Source organism: Fringilla coelebs, assembly GCF_963513975.1.
Source record: "Fringilla coelebs genome assembly, chromosome: 1".
In the NCBI taxonomy this organism is placed as follows: Eukaryota; Metazoa; Chordata; class Aves; order Passeriformes; family Fringillidae; genus Fringilla; species Fringilla coelebs.
The window spans coordinates 144,294,489-144,314,646 of record NC_140028.1 but is presented as its reverse complement, the minus strand read 5'-3'; the positions used below and the strand labels follow the sequence as shown (position 1 = coordinate 144,314,646).

At 37.7% G+C, this 20,158-nt stretch overlaps 1 protein-coding gene across 1 annotated transcript in view; it reads right to left on the bottom strand.

Annotated features, from left to right (window-relative positions):
* PTPRN2 (protein tyrosine phosphatase receptor type N2) overlaps positions 1–20,158 on the bottom strand; it is a gene marked incomplete at both ends in the record, with an annotated part of 628,010 nt that overhangs the window by 15,709 nt on the left and 592,143 nt on the right. Inside the window, 4 exons of the mRNA XM_084216229.1 lie at positions 5,118–5,182; positions 7,201–7,254; positions 12,887–13,053; positions 14,206–14,325. Of these exons, the coding sequence (XP_084072355.1) occupies positions 5,118–5,182; positions 7,201–7,254; positions 12,887–13,053; positions 14,206–14,325 (406 nt within the window). The remainder of the gene's footprint in view (positions 1–5,117; positions 5,183–7,200; positions 7,255–12,886; positions 13,054–14,205; positions 14,326–20,158) is intronic.

Sequence of the window (20,158 nt, the reverse complement as noted above, 5' to 3'; positions counted from 1 at the left end):
ACCCCAATTTTTTGGCTCTGTATTTTTTCTTCTGTGTTCCTACAGATAATAATCTGTCTCACCCAAATCTCAAAGACCAGCCATGTAATTAATTCAAACATAGACCCTAAAAGCAATTTTTTTTTTAAGTCCTGAGTTTTTCTGCTGCAAATTTTTTTCCAGAATACCACCTATTTCTAATCCCACTTTTTGACCCTCTAACCATTATTACCTTAAAAAAAAAAAGTCAAAAAGAAATCTTCCATTTACACTATATATTCTCTGAACCTCTGAAGGAAAGCAGTATGTTAAATTTTGTTTTCATGGGAGAAGCTTGATGCTGGGCTGAGGAAATATTCCCTCATTCACCAAAAGCATGTCAGAAATAGTCAGCTCTAGACTTGTATCAGAACAACAGAACAATAGAATTTTCTCAGACTTTGCATAAGGACTCAACAATAAGCAGATTGAATCCATTTTAACACGAGTATGGGCAAGCATTTCCTTTCATAAAATCCTTTCAGAGAGGAGCTAACCCCACAACTTCATTATGATTGTTAAATCCAAACAGCAGATAAGCAAAACCTCAGCAAGGGTTCAGATTAGCCCAAATAATTTGATCACGATGAGTCAGAAGGCGAATTAAGGAATCTTTTGTTTTGCCTTAAAATGTCACGGTATAAACTGCATCTGCTCAGGAGCTGACTCACAAGACCCTCAGACAATAGGGTAGCAGGGGCAAGGAAAGGACTTGGGGAGATAACCTCCACAGCCAGCCCTGGCCAGAGTGTGTGTGCTCATCAATTATAATCCAAGCTTTTGAATGCAAGAGAATAAACCGTTGGTTCGGCTTTGCTAAATCAAATCTTTTTTTGCTGGGTTTTAGAATTTGGAAATCAATACTTTAAAAGGATTTTAAAATTCATATTCGCCTTCCCTTTGACTCATCTCGTTTCAGCTAGTTCAAACACAAGAAAATGGATGGTCAGCAAACCCTAAGCAGCTGCTGGCTGGATGAATATCTAAAAATCAAACTATTATCTACACTATCCAAGCCTCACAGTTCAGAAAAATGAAAGTGGAGAGCCTCATAATCTCTCCTTTTTTTTTTTTTTTTTTTTAATTTTTTTTTTGTGTGTGTGTGTGTGTTTGTGTGCCAAAAACACTCAATAAAAATGTCTTGCAATATATCACACTTTTAGTCACTACAATAAGCCTGTGGGAAAGACATGAAATGAGAAAATTCTCAACTTTTCTCTAGATCACACAAAAAGAAAAAAAATCTGATCAGCTCAGCATTACTGTGAGTTTGAGGTGAGGAAGAACTATCAAGTAGACTAAATCTAAATCATCTTATCTTCCCTAGTAACAAAGGATAAAACTTGTAAATACATCAGGAATGTTGAAATTCTCAGCAGAAATCAGCCTCAGAGAAACAGTCCCTATGAAAAATCCAGCAAGCATTATCTACAAAAACAATCCATTATCATTTTCTGTATTTATTTAAATCATGAAAATGCACATGGGCTGAACGAAATAATTTCTCAGCTTTTAACTCAAAATTAAAGCTTGTCCTAAGATGGCTGTCATTGAAATGAGAGGTGATTTGCCAATGGTATTAAAACTTTAACACCCATGTACAAATAGTTATCTTAGTTAAATAGGTACCATAGTTGAAACTTGTTAAATAGGATTAAAATATATTACTGTAAGGCCAGATTCAATGCCATTTCATTTTTCTTATTGCCTTGATGGATATAGGATCATGGTCTCTGCATATCACAGAACACCAGGTTGGAATGGGACCTCAAGGATCAACTCATTGAAACTTTCAAGGCAACAGCATATGAAGCTAGGAAGAAAAAAATTATAGCAACAGACTACATGATAAATAGCTACATTAATTATTGGAACAATGAAACAAAAGGACCTACTTTGCATTGAAACTTCCAGCTGATATGACACAGGAATGATAGCACAGGATAGACACTGCTGCTCTCTATCTATTCCAGTATCTCAGATTATTTCATGTGGATGTTGGCAATAGGAGCACAGATGCAGTCATTGCATTTACTGCACCAAGGACAGTGAAATTCATTAAGAACCTCCCCCAGCAGCAAATCTGTCTCAGTGCCCCTATGAGCTCCTGCACATTCTTCCACCAGCTCAATTCACCCCACGAGTGCACCATGGGAGAATTTCTGCCCTCGTTACCAACTTTTACCGTCCTGCAAGTGCCCTGAGCTGAGATGCTTTGCTTCTTTAAATTTTCATTCCTCAAAATTCCCTTCCTCAAAGGGGTTGGGGCCGTCAAATTGATGTGGCACATGTCAAACACAAAATCCTCCCCAACTTGATTTCTTTTTCCCTGCTCTAGGTTTTAGGAACAGGTTCCTTGTTGGTGGTTTTCAGCATCTAAAATAATATGAGGGTTGGCGACAGCAGGGTAGTAGAAGATATGAATTTATAACGCGTTTAATAGACTAAGTGTGAGCACTAATTCAATGAGCAGTAGAAGAAATTGTAAATGACAAAGGCATTTACAGTTAACTGTCTAAGAGAATGCAGGGAAGTAAATCATTACATGAAAAAGGAGCTCCTTTGCCTAACCTATTAAAGACCCCACTAAAGAGCCAAGGTAATTATTGATTGCTTTCTACTTTCCCGCTGAAACTAAGTACTCCTCTATTTACTTTGATTTAAAAATGCATTATTGTCTACTTTCTAATAAACCAGACCATGGAACAAGAAACTCAAATTATTCTAAGTTTATTCTTAAAAGTCCGTGGTGGTTTTTTTTTTTGGTTGGGGTTTTTTTTTTGCCTTTTTTTTTTTTTTTTTTGAAAGACTGAAGGCCTTAATCCTTAAAAGCCTTTTTGAAAGAAGGGTTCCTCGATGCTGGCCCTGCAGCTGGGCCCAGATTGAAAGTGCACTTACATTTTTATGTTCAGCGCTGAAGGACTCTGAAGTTAGCCCTCGCACTGCACATAAAAGCTTTGGAAAGGGCATTCTTTGCCACTCGTGCAATTCATTCTCTAAGAAAAGGAAATGGAAAGAAAGATTTCATGTCCAGGGCTTCAGGCCTTTGATCATTTGATGAACATTGGATCCTCAACCTGGGCCTCCAGCTTCTCAGGCCAGACAAAGAGGGCCCCGGCCGCACAGGCTGGGCCGCGGCTCCCGCCCGAACAAAACCTTTGGCGGCCGCACAGTGTGACAGCCTGGGAAAGGCCCACCTCAGCAGGGCTGAGATGCCCGCTCTGCCCTTTGATCTTTCATTTAAACTCCAGCCAAAGCACCAGGTCAGGGGATTTTGCGTCGCACACCCCCACGGGCAGAGGGGAGCAGGTCAAGAACAAAATGGGGGTGACCGATCTCCAAAAAGCCCTGTGACGCCTTTCTCTGGCCAGTTTCACATGACTTGTCTGGCATTGTGCAGCGCTAAGCCCACACTTAAAATGGAATTTGACATTACATGGTACAATGGAGTCAATAAATGGCATTCTTCAGTGCTTTTACAACAAAGTCAACCCTCCCTTAAGTGGCTGAAAGCCTCGAGCTAGAAAATACTCCTCATTTACTTCTATATGCCAATAAATTGCGTATACTTTAAATCTAGTTTTCATTATGGCTTCTCACTGCTGATAGCCGAAATGAGTGAACAAACACTTAACAAAGGTCCACATTAATTTTACGATGCACCATTGCTTCTATTTTTAAAGTCTAGGTTGTCACGTGGCAAGTAACAAGCATTGGAAATATCTCCATATTCCTTCACAGAGTAAAAACCTATTTTCCAACGAGCATGAAAAACTAATCTCATCCCACTGAAAAATTTATTTTCAGTACAGCGCAAAGGAGAAGGCAAACATACAACTTCTTTTAGCATCAGTGGCAAGTTCCACATGATGCTTGCGGGCAGAAAATTCAGTCCATGTTTGATGAGACATGTTAAAAAATCTGGAGAGAAAAAAAAAGAAAAGCTAAAATCTTCTTTCTAAAGGGACCGGATACCACCATGTCCAGAGGACTGGAATAGTCAGGATGCAGCAGCAGATGACTGCAAAGCATGGAGAGTATTTTTAAACTACATGTAAAAATATGGCTATGTTAGAAGATATTAAACAAACGCTGTAAAGTGATTAGAATTCAAAGAACTAAATATTGTTTCTCTCTATAAATTAGTATGTTTTTACACCTAATGCTTTTTCATTAAATACATGTGCGTGCATAATGCCAGATGCGGCTTAAAAACTCAGGTTAAGAATCAATAAAGGCAAATTTCTTTTTGTTTATTTGGTCAGGTCTACATGCTCACTCTCACCCTCCACCCTTCTGAAGACAGCATCAGCATTAAAAATTTGTTCAGTTCTAACAAAGACTATTTCCAAGTATCTCAAGTACTTCCCACCATGAACAATTTACCAATCAAGAAAAAAAAAAAAGGAATGGTCCCAATCTCTAGAGAATCTATAGATTGTTCATTTTAACAAACAAGTTTACATTTAGTTGACAAATTATTTCCCATGTCATAAAATTACATATCACAGATGAGACTTCTAAGAAACAGAAAAGTTAAATACATTGTTCAATATCGAATAGATAGTGCCAGAACTGGCAATGGAGATTTATTTTCAGTTCTCTGGACTGTTCACTACAGTCTTTTTCCTTGTAAGAAAGAAATCTGTGCCAGACATGAGGTCCTGTCTGGCACCACCACTTCTACACGTGTTGGTGGCAATGGGCAGCTCCAAAAAGGAAAATAATCCCATCTGAGTGTCACGGTGGGGCAGGTAACACCCATGTGGGCAACAGCCATGACACAGCCCAGGACCTAGCTCCTGTAACCACTAAACTAGGGCTGTACAGCCCCAAGGCATCTCTTGTAAAAACTGTAATAACTATTTTAAATGATAAATTTAAAAATTCAAATTCTTCTCCGCAGTAAAAACACACCTCTCATTCACAAAGCATTTGCGCTCGGTATGAAAATAAAAACTACAGAACATTCAGGAAAGAGTACAATTTGCCTCTAATTTATTCTCAGATTTTCTGTGAATATTGCTCCCCCACTGTTGTCATGGCAACACAAGCACATATTTCAGTACTGAGGAAGTAACAAGCCTTTCGATTCTCACCTTTGGCCATTTTATTGAGAACCATGTCAATTAGAATGTAGGTTCCGCTTCTTCCCGCGCCATCGCTGCCAACAGAAAAGGAAAAAGAAAAAATAAAGCCTATCAGTGTACATCTAGACTCAACATGAAGGTACCTGCCCTTAATGTTACAGTGTTACACATGGTGGGAGAGGAGAGAATGAGGGGTTAAAGGAGGCTACTGAGAGAGGAGAGAAAGCTTGCACTGAATAAACACAAGCTGGTTGTGGAAGATTAACTACTACCCTGCATGGATAACGGGGCTTTGTTTTGATTTTTTTAAGCCAAGTTGTGTTTATGCAAGAGGAACATTTTAAACAACAGTGGAAAACCCTAAACCAGGATACCATTTCTATTAAAAAAGTGCACATATAATGACCTTACAGTCACTTATATATGAGATGAAGAACTCAGAGCAACTTTGACTAGAACATTACCCAGAACAGTCAAAAATGCTGCAGACTGCATTTGAGCACAGTGGTCAGAGGGAATGCCGAGATCTGCTCAAGAACAAATATTTAATTACCGAGGACCGCAATCTTTCTTCATTATATATGAGTGGTTTGTTTTTTCTCTGTACCTTTCCCTTTAATTCTTCCCAAGAAATAATGACCAGAGAGAAATATTATCTTGTAATTTTAAGAAATGCCTTTAACTTTTGTGTATCCACAGCCCTTCCTTCCTCAGAGATGTGAGACCAAGCCTCGGGAGGGGCAAAGCTCCCTAATCTGAATGCAGCTTGTGTCCCTTTCAGAGAGCAACGTGTAATTGCCAGCGTGATGCTCTTTTAGAGCTGCTGTTAGCAAACATAATTAAGACTTTAAGCAAAAGCTTTTTTTCTTTCCCTCCCCAAAATTTTTACAAAGGTGCATGTGTGACCCATTAGGCTAGTATGTAGTTTTATTAATTAAGCCATTATTTTTATTGATAGCTCAATTTGTGTAAAAGAATTAATGAAAGAAAAAAATAATAGAACAGCATGAAGCATGTTATTGCATTCTGTTTACAGTCAGGCTATGAAACTTAATTTCTGTAGACAGAGATTTTTTTCTTTCAGTTACTAGACCACTGTTTAGAGAAAAGGAGCTAGTGGTAATAATTTTTTTTCCTCTGTCTATGAAGGGAACAAAGACACAATCTTATTAGTTAAGCTGAATAATGAGAGACAAGACAGCAATAAGGCCCAATAAAAACAAAAACTCCTGAGCCCATGGTAGATATTTCCATCCATCATAGTAAGGAAATAGCAAGAAATTTGAAGGCTGTTCATTGTGCATCAAATTGTTCCTTTCTCACGTTTCCTGAAGGCAATGCAGAGCAGCCCCCTCTGGAGCATTCAGCTCCTTGCATCCTCACTCGCCTGAGCCACACGTGAGAAACACATCCCCTCCCTCCCCACTCCCATCCCAAATGAAGTGACACATGGCAAACATCCTGCCTCTTAGCAGGGCTCTTTTTCTGTCTTCATTATCTACAAGGATATTTTTGATAAATAAGTCAGAACCCCCAAATGCAAAACCCAACATTAATGTTATTATGGTAAACTTTTCCACTGAACTGCCTGACAGCTTTTGTGCGCCTCTATCACATTGTCAGGCCTAAAAATGCTCTGTGCTTAAAGAATTACTCAATCTCTGGGCAGGTTTCCACTCCCAGACATTGCTCTCTTCTTACCTTGATTGCTAAAAACAAGTATAAGAAGAAATAAAAAATAATTGAGTGTTAACAAAATAAAACAGACTAAATTGGGAGGGCATGCAAAGAACATCTTTAATTTTGAAGGAGATGTAAGAAATTGAAGTGCTACTTATACTAGGAGGTGTGGCCATACATTCTTAAGTCATGGCTCAACATCTAAAAAATCATATGGAAGGATAATTTTATGATGAAAACAGATCCTAAGTATTAAATAGCATTAAAACTCAATTGAATTATACTTAAAACTTTTAACCTACCTCACTGTTTAGTGATTCATCTAAAGCTTTAATTTGCCCACTTTATTTGTACTATATTAAATTCTTACACATACAGATCTCTCTAAAGCTATTTTAGAAATTGTACTTGCCTGCAATGAACAACTACTGGACAAGAGCGACCCCTGTAGCACTTGTTTACTTTTCTGAAATAAAACAGACACAAGAAATTAATTAAGCAAATTATGTACTGTTTCTTTTGCCAACTGTCAAAAATAAGCAATAAGAAAATGCAAATATTACTGTCTTTGAAGGAATACTCAGGTTGATAGTTTCCTAATATAACAAGCAATTAGGTAGATAATCTTCTTTAAGGTTTGATTCTGGTTTGCTGCCCAAGAAATCCCAGAAAACATTCCATTATTACTGTTGTCTGGACAAAACAAATGAGCTATTTTCTCAAGTGGTTTATTTCTTAGCCCCAAAACTAAGATTATCTTGAGATGCCTTGATTTTGAGGCAAACTTGCTTGCTCAAGGAAATATCAAGGGTCATCAAACTGAATACAAAATTAAAAAAGGCTATTCCACTACGCTTTGTACAATGTGTGCTGATCTGTAACACCACTTCTTCACAGAAAGGCAAATGCCAAATCTCCTGAAACACTTAAAAATTCTAAACTATAATTTTATCATAGTAAAAATAACTAAACCCATCAGTAAGCTTTGGTTCTACTGCTTTAGTTCTATTGCAAAAGTGTTATATATTTCATATTTACACATTGTTGTCTTCGACAGCTTCCTGGTTAAAAATTTTCAGTGGCAAGAGAATATATGTGAAATCAATCAATAGAAGTACGACCACAGAACAGGTCAGCTGATGTGTAAATTCAATGAAGGAATTAACTAGTGCTGAAGCAAACCAAGATACTCAGTCTAAGAATAGAGCCCACAAAATTGGTTTAAATCTATTTAAATTGCCTTACAAACACCAAAATCCCAAGCCCTCTCTTTTGCTCTAGGATATATTTTGCATGTCAAGAATGTTACAGGCCAAAAATCCATAAAATATGCACATATATGTTAATGAGGCAAGATGAATAAAGGCTAAAATGGGAAAGCATTGCTTCAAGAAATCAAAACCTTTCATTCAAATTACTTGATGAGTTTGAGTTGACTGGAGCTAGAAGGTCTCCTATAAAATCATTTCATAGGGCAAAATCATTCCAAGGGGTGCTCTAACAGTCCCCAGCTCAGGGTAAGTGTTACACAGGATCCTGATAACTGAACTAAAGGGAGCTGCTAAAATTTAACAGTGGTGTGATGTTATTATGAATTTTAAAGCATAACTAACCTACTGAATCATTTAGTTCTTGGCTGTTCATCTATTCACTAACATCTGTGCTGTGAAAACATGCACATATCTTTAAACACTGCTTACAGTATAGCCTGGAGATGCCTAAACTTCTGACAGGGTGTTGGGATACCTGGAACTCAACCCAAACAGGCTATGCAGGTATTGGTGATATCCCATGAAACCGTGTTTTCACATTCTTATCTTTGTTACTTAAGATTCTAACCAAACTTGAGAACAATATTAAGTTCTTGTTGGGATTCCCTTTAAACATTTGAATTCAGGGACTTTTCACAATTCTTACTCTCTTGCTTACTTATGTAAATCATACTTGCAGAGACATTCTGTCTCTATTTATATTCCCTGGATATAAGTAATTAATGCAGTAGAACAAAGTTCTTATTAAATGAGTGGTAAGTCATTGAGAAGCACACGACCTCAGAAGTTAAATGGACCATTTATATGTCCATAAATATATCTATATGCAGCCACTACCAAACAAAACTTTAACAAATTAGGCTGCAGCAGAGTTTTCACAGGAATGAACCGTTCAATTCCTGATGGTCATATCCTGAGGATCAGCTCCTTCTATATGATATAATATGATATAAAGCCTGCTTGGGTGCTTTTTTTTTTTTAATTGTACAGTAAATTATATTTGAAATGTCTGTACCAACATCAGATACAGTCAGCCTGCATTCCCCAACTTGCAGCTGGTCACTCTCCCCCCACCCCCATCAAGTGCATTAGTGCAGAGTTGTTTTTCCATTTCAAGTATTAAATAAAAGCTAATCACTACAGAGGGGTATTTACCGTTTCTCTTTCTGCTTGTGTGGTTCCTTTGTTCCTTGCGTGGCACCACTAACATGATATTTGCATGTTGTGACTAGCCATCTACCAAAGTCCTAATATAATTTCAATGGCAAACTTCATCTAAATCTATCAGACCTCTCAGTAAATCAGACAGCCAGAGACACATGTTAGGGAAAGACACCTTATGTTTGTCAGTTTTATTGAAGGCGTTTCAAACATTTTCATTATCACACATTTCAGAAAACACATTAAAACAAAGGGTTTCAATCCAGCTGGTTCATAGCTTTGTCTATATATAGCTTATGAAAATATTTAGAAGTGCAGCAACATCTCATTTCATTCTTAGTTCTGGCTAATGAGAGTGAGTTGAAAATTCATCAGTAAGCAAAGTTCTTGAATGTTGAAGAAAATATATATTATATATATATATACATATACAGGAAGAATTAACTTAGAAAGAATGATTAGTAATACAAACCAACCCTTGGCTCATTGAGTGAAAAAGAAATCATCATGCAAACCATCAGCAAGCAAAGGTCAGAGGTCGTTAGAGGCTCAGAAAAGGGGTTTCCCACATTGTCCCTGCAGCAGAGTCACAGTTTCCAATGATCACTTTTGTGACTATGCAACTGGGCTCATATTACTAGCTGCAACATCACAAAAATGACACTGGCAACCGCTAATTAGCTGGCAAAATAAGAATTTGTCCATTTTTAAAGTGAGCAGTGTTAGTAAATGCCATTGCACACAGCGAGAAGTGATAGCATAATAGATATATATTTTAAGCAAAGCCCTCACATGTGATGCTAATTATCTTTTAGCTTAGCAGTCCCTCTTTAAAGTGTAAATGTGCTCCCTCTGGGCTTAAGAAATATTTAATGACACATATCAGTGCATGACTAACAAGCTAGTCCAGAGCAATAATGATTGGTCTATTGTTCAAAATGAAATTCGGACTCCAGAAGCATTTAAAACTGACCAGTGTTTTCCGTAGTAGCCTCACCTCTCAGGGACTGTCTTTTGTACAGATTTGTAAAGTATATAGAATAATCTCTTTTTGGCAATTGATTCCTACATTATGGAAGTATGATAGATTATTCAGCAAGGTTTAATGTATCTGCTAGATGCAAAATCATCTAAATCACTGTCTGATACGGAATAAGAGAAATGTAAGCTTTCACTTTTCAAAGAGACTTGCAAAATTTACTTCAATAAAAATGTTTAGGTCCATATTTCCACAGACTCTGGGCAAGGTAATTTTGGGAATCCAATTTTTCTTGGTGATGAATTATAAAAAAATAGAGGGTTGGTTATGTATATGCTTAATTTCATATATGTATGTGAATATATAAATATACACACATATCCATATATATATACAAACACACTGAATGCACATAAAAACATAGATAAGATTAAAAGAAATGAGAGCAGCCCCTTCCTAGCACTACCCTACTAAGAGTATGGTAGCACTGTCAGACATTTTTCTGGGGGCTTTATGACTCAGCTGATGTAATCCAGCAGAGTCTGTACTTTCAATAGAAAGCTTCAGGTGCAAAACATGTATTGTATAAATGAATTCCAAATAAATTATTTCAGCGATAGTGCATTAGTTTTTTTGTCATTAAAAAAGAACGAAAAAGAAAAAAACAACCCGAAGATCAGATGACCAAGAAAACTGAGATTCATAGACCAGGCTATTGTGCATGCCAAAATTCCTTTTCAGGCGGAATTTTACTATGCATTCAGTACTATGAGTTCATTGTACAAAATCTGCACGTAGCAAATGATTACAGTACCCTACACTGGACTGTGAATACATGTGAAATGAACACTCAGAATTCAATTAAATCTTAACAGGTTCATTCCCATACTGGCTTAAAATACAAAGAATGGCAGCTCTGCTACTTTTCTCATCTAGTAATCATTTTTCTTTTTCAAAGTATTGCACAACACTTCTTCCACACGGCTATTTAACCCTTACACAATGTCACTCTAAGAGGCGCTTTCCTGGCGGTGTGAACTGTGACTTACTGTAGATCTAATCCTGCAGCTCACGCAGGGACCTCAATCCTTACTGAAACAAGTCAGAGGCGAGGTGCTCTGAGCTTCAGATGTCCTGGCTGTACAGGCTCATTTATGTTCCAGTTAGAATTGCTAGCAGATTTCCCACAAACTTTGAAAAGAGCAAAGCTGGACGCTGCACCGGCTCTGTGCTGCAGCCTCACATGGCTTAACGGGACCGAGTCACAATTCTCACTACAAAAATTCACTACAGGCAACTTCCCTGGTACCACAAGCAAAGGGAAATCAACCTATAAAAATCATATTAAAGCTGAACCCAGAGAAGAAAACCTTGAAAATTCAATTACAATTTCAACTCCATCCCATGGCTGTGCTTCCTTGCTCCACTACTGCTTTTGTGTTGTGACTCTATAGTATATCCTTACATCCTCACCTAGCCATAGCTCCAAGTGACTCAGAGCAGCTGCACTCCATTACATGACCTGCACCGTGTGAGATGTCTCTCTGCTTTGAAAAGCCTTGCAATATGTACAAGAATACTGAGTAGATGAAGGGTGGCATTTAGCCCTAAATTTTTAAGGGTAGAATTTTGCCAACAGACAACTGTGCAACCAGCTCCTGTTGGCTGTATGCCAGCTCCTCCCCTCGGGTGCAGATGCCCAACTTTGACTGGCATCAGTCGGAGCTCCCAGCACTCCTTGAAAGAAACAAGTTTGGATCTTTTGAGCGCTGAGCCCTGCATAATCACTTTGGGGGGTTGTAGATAATATTGTAGAGCAGAGAGAACAACATGTGATCCCACAGGCCGCTGGTGGATGGAGCACCAACTCCCCAAACCTCCTGGAGATTCTTTTCATTAGTCATAAGCGCGTCGCTGTGGATTAGCTGGTACACGCTAACACCTACACGTGATGCACTGGGCATGGTTTGCAATCAAATGAAGATTATTTCGCTCCAGTATTTATCATGCATGGCTTTAATTTTCAAATTAAAATTTAGATAGGCACAGAAAACATTAGAGAAGGTGGTAAGGACTTTCACAGCTTTTGCCTTTGTATATTTGTATTTTAAAGCCACGCTGACTTTCTTTAAAGTTCCAAAGGGTAAGCTTTGTCAACATTTTCATCTGCTTCCTCAAGCTTCCACCTTCCTGCAGCCAAAGGTCTGCAGACCTCGCTGTTGGATCCTTATGAGCAAATGGTACCATGGGAATGATGCTATCACCATACAGCATCACATAGCTATCGCCACTCCATTGTGATTCTTTTTTTAAAGCTCACACTTCCTAATTTACTTGTGAGAGTCCTGATATAAGTATCTTGGGTGAGCCACACAAAAAGCCTGGAAGTTGCAGAAATGAATAAATACTTGAAAAACAAAGAAATACAGAAGCACTGAGATTATATAAAGGGAGGAAAGGTATTGATCTCTAAATGTGAAATGAATATGTCTTAAACCCGGGCAACATCTCTGTGTAAGGCAACACTAAAAACATCAACCTACTGAAGATATTTCTCTTAGTTTAGCATTGTGGCATCACAGGCTGAGGAGCCCCCTTTCAACCCAAAAATCTTTAAAGGAAAAAAAAAAGCACTAGTTCCTCAGACCCGTATCATCTTAGAAGAAGCGCCATACTTTGTGCTTTACCTGCGGAAATCCAGAAGGGATCTGGTGGAGGCAGGAGCCCTCTGGTCGTTCCAGCTGAGGAAGTGGAACTGGGTCACTGTGCGGGTCTCGTTGGTCTGCAGGTTCTTCAGGTAGAAGCTCCTCACGAGGAAATCCTCGCACCAGATGTGCTCAGAGACAAGATTTACCTACACACCCACAGGAAGGAACGAACGGAGATCAGCAATTCTGGTTGCAAGTCACGTTTCCGGGATTGCACGTGTAAGTTTTCTGGGATGAAGGAATTGCATGAAAATGTTATTTTTATTAGCAAATTGGCCAGTATGGAGGGGAAAAAAAAAATCATTTAGCAATCAATGTAGCTGTCAGAAAGGGGTTAGCTGTCATTGCTCTTCCATTGAAAACATAAGAAAAATCTTGACAATTTTAATGCAAAAAAAATTTCACTGAATTAAATCTTTATAACATTATGTGAACACAAAAGATATTTTGTATTGAAAATGTGTTAGACTGGCAGTTCCTTTCTTTTCAGAAATGTCCACAAATGCATTGCCCAGCCCACTCTCAGAGATCTTAAAAATCTGAGTTGAATTCACATGAGAAGTAAAAATTCAGTTCCTTTTGCTATGAAGAAAAATAAGCATTAAAAAATGCAGCTTATTTGCAGAGCTCATCTTTTCAGAAAATGATTTTATTCCCATTTTAGTTTAAAAACCAGCATTTCTTCACAGTTTCTCCACATTTCTTTGTAATTGGCATTGTGGTATTATTTTCTTCCTCTACACAGCTGGACCACTGGAAAAATCTGACAGTCATTGTCAATGTTGCATTGCAACATAACTCGTGATGTGATATTTTGGACTAGAAATGCAAAGCAGGAAATAAAAATATATATTTGTTGTTGTGACTGAGGGATGAGATAAAAATAGATAGGATTAATTAGTACAGCAATATAGAAGTTTTTCTACAAAGATTTACATATGGCTATCCTAAGGCAAAATCCACTAGTTCTAAAAATACTATTTTCCTATAAAACATAAAATACACGCTTTCATATATCAACCACTTGCAAAACCATTCAAAATGCAAACATTGTTGTCCTTTTCAATACTGCAATATTTCACTCATTATTTACTATACTTTACTCGGTGGAAACCACCTTGCTGTTAAAGCTGCACTCCAATTTTTTTTTTGCAAACGCAGAACTACCCGAAGGCACACCAGGAGTATTCCAGAGTCCGCAGCTCGACCTCCGGGTTAGAGAATCTCCAGCATCCTTCTGCCCTGGGTGGAATCAGCACTTACTGTCATGTTTGCAACCAGAAATTCTGTGCAGGTACCTCGTAGATGTGGTAGAGGTTTGACCCTTCGTCCGGCCAATAGTGGTAGCACTGCTTGACTCCGTTTTCCACGAGGGGTGTCAGCATGACAATAACGACACAGCCGTTCTCCCAGACCATCTGCAGACAAAGAAAGACACCGTGGCCACATTGTGACTGCCTAATTACTGCGTGACATGTATAATTACTGCACTCAGACACACAATCAAAATTTATTCCATTCACAGGAAATTTATTTCATTTTCATTAGACACTTTTACTCTGCAGCTGCTTTCAAATCCCTGAATAAACTGGCACCATATTTTGCAGGCGTCCATGAAATATTAAAGAATTTCCTGCGATTTCAATTCAGGTCATCCCCAAAATCTCTCCTTGCTCCCGGTACCATGTTCAACTGCTTTTCTGGCAAACTTTTAGATCCACTCAAGGAACACTGAATGGTGCTTGCAGAACACCCATCTTTTTAAGATTTGATATTTAACACTGGAGCAGCACAGACCTACTAAAGTCACATGTACTGAAACCTGTTTGTGTTCTCAACCCCATGCCTTTTTTCACTTCGCCAAGTAGCTGAAGCCATTAAAGCACTGCATTGCTGAAACAATCATAAAAGTTGCATCTGAACAACAGTAATGAAGAAAGGCAGGGAAAATTCAAAGCAAATCTGTTTTTCCAGGAACATTTTGGATGGAGAAGCCATGCCTCCAAATGCACATTTATAAAAGATTCGTTGCAAATGTGCATTACTTTCTTTTTCCTTCTTTCTTTCCTTCCTTCCAGCTTTCCTTTGTCTCCTTTCTTCCTTTTTCCTTTAAAAAAAAATTTCTTTTTATTTTCCTTCCTCTTTCCCTCTTTTCTATTTTATTTTTCTTTTTTTTTTCCCTCCCCTTCTTCTTTCTCTTTTCTAGTTCTGTTTTCCCCTTTTCTCCCCCCCCTTTTTTTTTTTCCTGGAGGTAGAATGAAAATCCAACCTGTGCTGCAGACAGTGCACTCACAGAGCACAGGTACAGCAACAGAGGAAAACAGAGTATCTTCACTGTCAGCATCATCACTTAATAATTTAGACCAGCCACAGAGTAGGATACAAGATTCAAGCACATCCTCAACTAAAGGATTTGTGGATGTCTCTCACAAACAGCAAACAAGCAGAGATGCTCTGGTCTGGCATATCTCTGTTCCAAACACAGCCCATGACTGAACAAAAAGGCTCCTATGAATTAATACCAAGCAGTATAATCACTAAAAACTGTTATTATTATGCTGTACATTGATGTTATATTTGCATACAACTTTCATTGTCTTTTTGCTAGCATATAAAATTACTAAATGAAGAGTAAACTGCTCTTTTTGTGAAGGGTTATGTTTATTTCACAGAAATATTTATAAGCAACTGTATTGACATGTAAATTTTGTCAACAAAAAAGGCCTTTGTCTAAACTGTGCAAAGATGAGATGATACATTCAATTCAAGGATTATTTTTTAAATTACATATCAAATAAAAAGGTTTCCCATTCATGGATAATGATGTTGTCTTCTCTTTTAAGAATAGCTTGCATATAGAGAAACAAATAACATTTTTCTTCCCTTTTTTCATTTTACAACATAATTAAAACTACTTTTAAAACCAGCAGAGAATTATTTAGAGAAATAAATTTAGGGTTTACACAGAATAGGGTTATTTATCATTTTGAAAAGAAGTGGGATAAAAAAATTACACTGGAATTTAGTCTTTTTTTTTTTCTTTTAACCCCTTAAAAAAGGTTTTTTAAATAAAAATGTCTGTAATTTCCTCCACCTCACTTTAAAATCTCACAATGCCACAAAACCATTTAAACATACTTTAAAATTATAGACACTTTACAGACAGATGTATATTTATCATTTGTATCTTTTTTGTACTACATTTGTTTCAGGCCACAGCTGGAAACCTTCTTTATATGTAAGGAAGATGATACAGATTTCTTTCATTCTAAAACAGTTTCACCTTTTTCAGCCAGCAATCAGACTAAGATAAGAATTCAAAACATGCATCTTACTTTAAAACTAGCCCCACTAAATCAGCACTTTCATCACACAACGATTTAATGTGCCTCTAGAAGGTATAGAAGCTCATTGAAGCCATTACGAAAATGAGGAGAAACACAGTTTTTATGAGCGTAATAAAAATACAATGATCTAGACCATAAACTAATCATCGAGCACTCTGCTTGTGCCACCCAAGTGTAACATTATAAAAGCCCACTCATTTAGAGAGGAATCCTTACAGTTTGGCAACCCTGTTCATTGGTTCAAAGACAGAGCATTTCATTAGAGAGGGGCTGCCTGCATCTCCGAAGATTTCATTAAGCATAAATCCAAATGAAAGTTAATTTAAACAAACAATTTCAAAGTTACTCTGGGGTGTAGTATTTCTTTTAGGTCATTGTGTGAAAAGTAGAAGTCAAATCTACTAAATCAAGAAGGCAATACAATCTAGTGGCTTCATTCCTGTTACAAGCAACTGTCCCTGCATCTCCTGTGCTTACTATGGAGATGGGATTTTCACTAAGGCTCACCACCTGTGACTGGAGGACTACAGCATTTTCATTGTTTCATGCTAATTTAAATATTAAACCATCAGTCTGATATTTATTACCATATATTTCCAAATAACTTGAAAGCAGGATGAGTCAAAGGCAGTTCACAGAGTTTTACACTGTCATCTGTTCACCTCCCCATCTTTAAGCAATTGAGGGTGGGGGGTTGGGGGTTCAGATGCTTCATCTCCCAGGACTGCTCAGTGTCCAGGCACACCCATAAACTACAAAGAGGCCCCAAAAATGTGTCTTGGTAAAGAAAGAACAGGTAGCCCACACCTGGTCTGCACAATCCCAGCACAGCCTCTGCAGAAGTGCCTGTGGGTGCCACAGGGACATTTGAACTGGCCTTGGAGAATGGAGGAAGAAGTTCAAATATGCAGTAATTCACACATTTCTGAACTTTGTATGCTTGCACAATGTGATAAAAGAATAAAGAGGACATCAGGTCCTCAGGGAAGAGGCTTTTCTTTTTATGTAGAGCCCAGCAAAATTAAGCCTTAGACTCTAAGTTTCTACAAAAACTAAATATATTTATATATATACACATCACATAATATACACAAGTATATATTTGCAATATATAAAACTAATTATATTTAAATCATTTAGCACAGGCATGCTCATGGTTGTAATTCATGGTAATACTTCCAGTAGAAAAAGAAATGTTGACTGGAGTCCTGTGGATGGGAGCAATAAAGCCTGAGTTCTGTACAGGAGCTCACTGCAGAGCCTTTCTTTGCTGAAAAGGGAGGACACTGCATGATTTTGTGTGACATGTCCACCTTCAGCCTGTAGGCCTAGAGGGTAACATGTTAATGATCTTTAATGAGGTTCTGCTGTATGCATCATTCTCAGGACACTTCTTGGGCAAGAATAACACCATCCTGTGCCATTTGCTGCAAATTAAAGGCTGAATCCTGCAACCCAAAATGAGCAGAGCATTTGTGATCCTCAGAATTCCCTGTTGATGAAATCCACCAAGTGTAGAGACCTCATGCTGTGGTTATCCAGCATTGCCAGCCCCATATAAAGGGCTTCCACATTGGGATGAATTATATTTAGGAAGAATTACTTGAAAAGGAGCACAGAATTGGTTTTTCATGTAATGAGAAAGACAGTCACAAACAGCAGAACCAGTGTTACAACAATGCCATAAATCTGATAAAACATCAGTTTTTGATAGCTTATACTTTAAAATGTCCTTGTTTACTAGCTTGTAAATAAAATGGTTAATATGAACCCCCTTTTCTTTTTCAGACACTTCATCACTTTGAAGCTTCTTTTTATAATAAATGATTCTCCCCAAACTCCTTTTTCAGCCATTTCTGTCATTTTCGTGATGGGAAAATGACAAGATAGGAGCTCTGCCCAGACACTCTTCATTTAATGGAGAAGTTTCTAAAATGCAATGATTTAAAAGTAGAAAATAGATGGGATAATCAGTTAAATCCAGCCAGTTCACTAAATATAACCTGCAAATCACACCAGCTGCTCTCTGGGAGAGACCTCCAGCAAAATACAGAATTTACCTTTTCTGTCTTTTAGGCTTCCCATACAACTGGTATAACTGGTGAATGCAAAGACTAGGAAAAGCAGATGAACCAGCAAAGAGAACCCAAAGAATTTCTGAGGATAATCAAAACTCAACATGAATAAACAGGACTCCTAAAAAAACAAAGCAAGGTGCTAACCCTGACTGCTTCAGATAACATTAATCCCATTACATATTGTGAAAATAACTAACTCAACTGTGATGTCTTTCAAGTTTTTTTTAAAAAAAGAGGATCTTTTAACTGAAGGAAAAAAATTGGGTTGAATTTAGATTTTTGTTACCAACTAGAGCTTTACAATGCATGCCAGTCAGAAAGTCATACAAACTTTTTTTTTTTGTGAAATATTTTGTTTGCAAATGAGATCATTTTAATATGAAATGGGTCAAATCTGGCAAGGTGAGAATGGCCATTTGCAAAATCACAACTGTGCCTGCCAGTTAAGCAAATCTGTAGGTTGGAAGATTAATGGTCAGCAATCTGTATTTCATTAAAAAAGTATCTGACTGCAGCTGGAAAAATGTCTTCAGAGAGGATCATATATAAATACACAGCTGTATTGTGTCCCCTGCTGTTTTAGCAACACTTGTTTGGAAGTCATACGGGAAGGCAAATTCAAGATGTCTGAATGTGTTGCAATAATTTCTCTTTCTGCTTTCTCATAGAGACATAAACTGCTCTTATTCTTCTCAGAAGAGTCCTAACAAGCCTTGTTGTTAAATAATTTAAATATGAGCTCTGTTTAGAGTTGCACTGCTTACAAAACCACATTAAGGAGCAAAAGTCCACCAAAATCATGAGAAATTAGCTTTTCCTTTAGTATTGAAAATGTGGAAACTAAACAATAAGGGGATACAAATTTTAAGGGACCATTTCTAAGTACATTCTCCAACCAGAGCCATAATTAGAGGGAGCGTGGTAAAAGCAGACTCCTTCACTGAACGCTTATGGAATTTCTAATGCTATATTTATTTCTCATGGCTTGACAAGTTACTAGAGCTCTAGGGGCTACTGTTCTGTGCCTATGTCTCCCTTGCTGTTTTTCCTTTATTAAATTAAAATATGCATATTTTACACATTGAATTGCTTTCTGTTGGTTTTCATCTGCTCTTCTTTCTGAAGGTGAGAACTGATTAGACATGCAGGAAGTCCCATTCCAGGCAAAGAAAATAAAACTTGGGAATCACAACTGCTTGAAAGCCCTGTGCCTGCACAGAACAAAATGCAGAAGAATAATTTAGTCTGTAAATTAATTTCAGCACTCACAAAACGTGCTGAACTGGGAGAACAGAAACCAGCATTTAGAGCAGGCAGGGGTTTGGTACAGTTGTTCCTACTCAGCCCATGGGCTTGGAACACTGATTTTGCTGGAAGACTCATTCAGCTGTGGGGACATGGTCTCCTGTTACTGGGATTTGCCCTTGGAGACTACTGATGACTAATTCTTTTTACAGGGGAAACAGTCAACTGACAGTATTCTGTATTTCTTTTGCTGATTCCAAAACTGGAAGAGAGAAGCAAGTGTTGCTGATTAGACATGCAAAGATTTATCATGTCCTCAAGACTGAGATTCAGGAATCAATTCTTAATATGCCATGTGATCTGGGAGAAAACCAACAGTCAGTTTTTCTGACTGATGCTGATAACTTACTCCTGAGCAGGGGTAAAATAAAAATAGTTTTAGATTAAGAAATGCAGGACTGGGGCGCCAAAAAGCAAATGGCAGTTGAACTGCCTGGCTCATATTAGGGCTATGGACTTCACTCTTGACACCCCTTCTGCACTTTACATTTAACAGTCTGGCAATAAAAGTAAAAAAATAA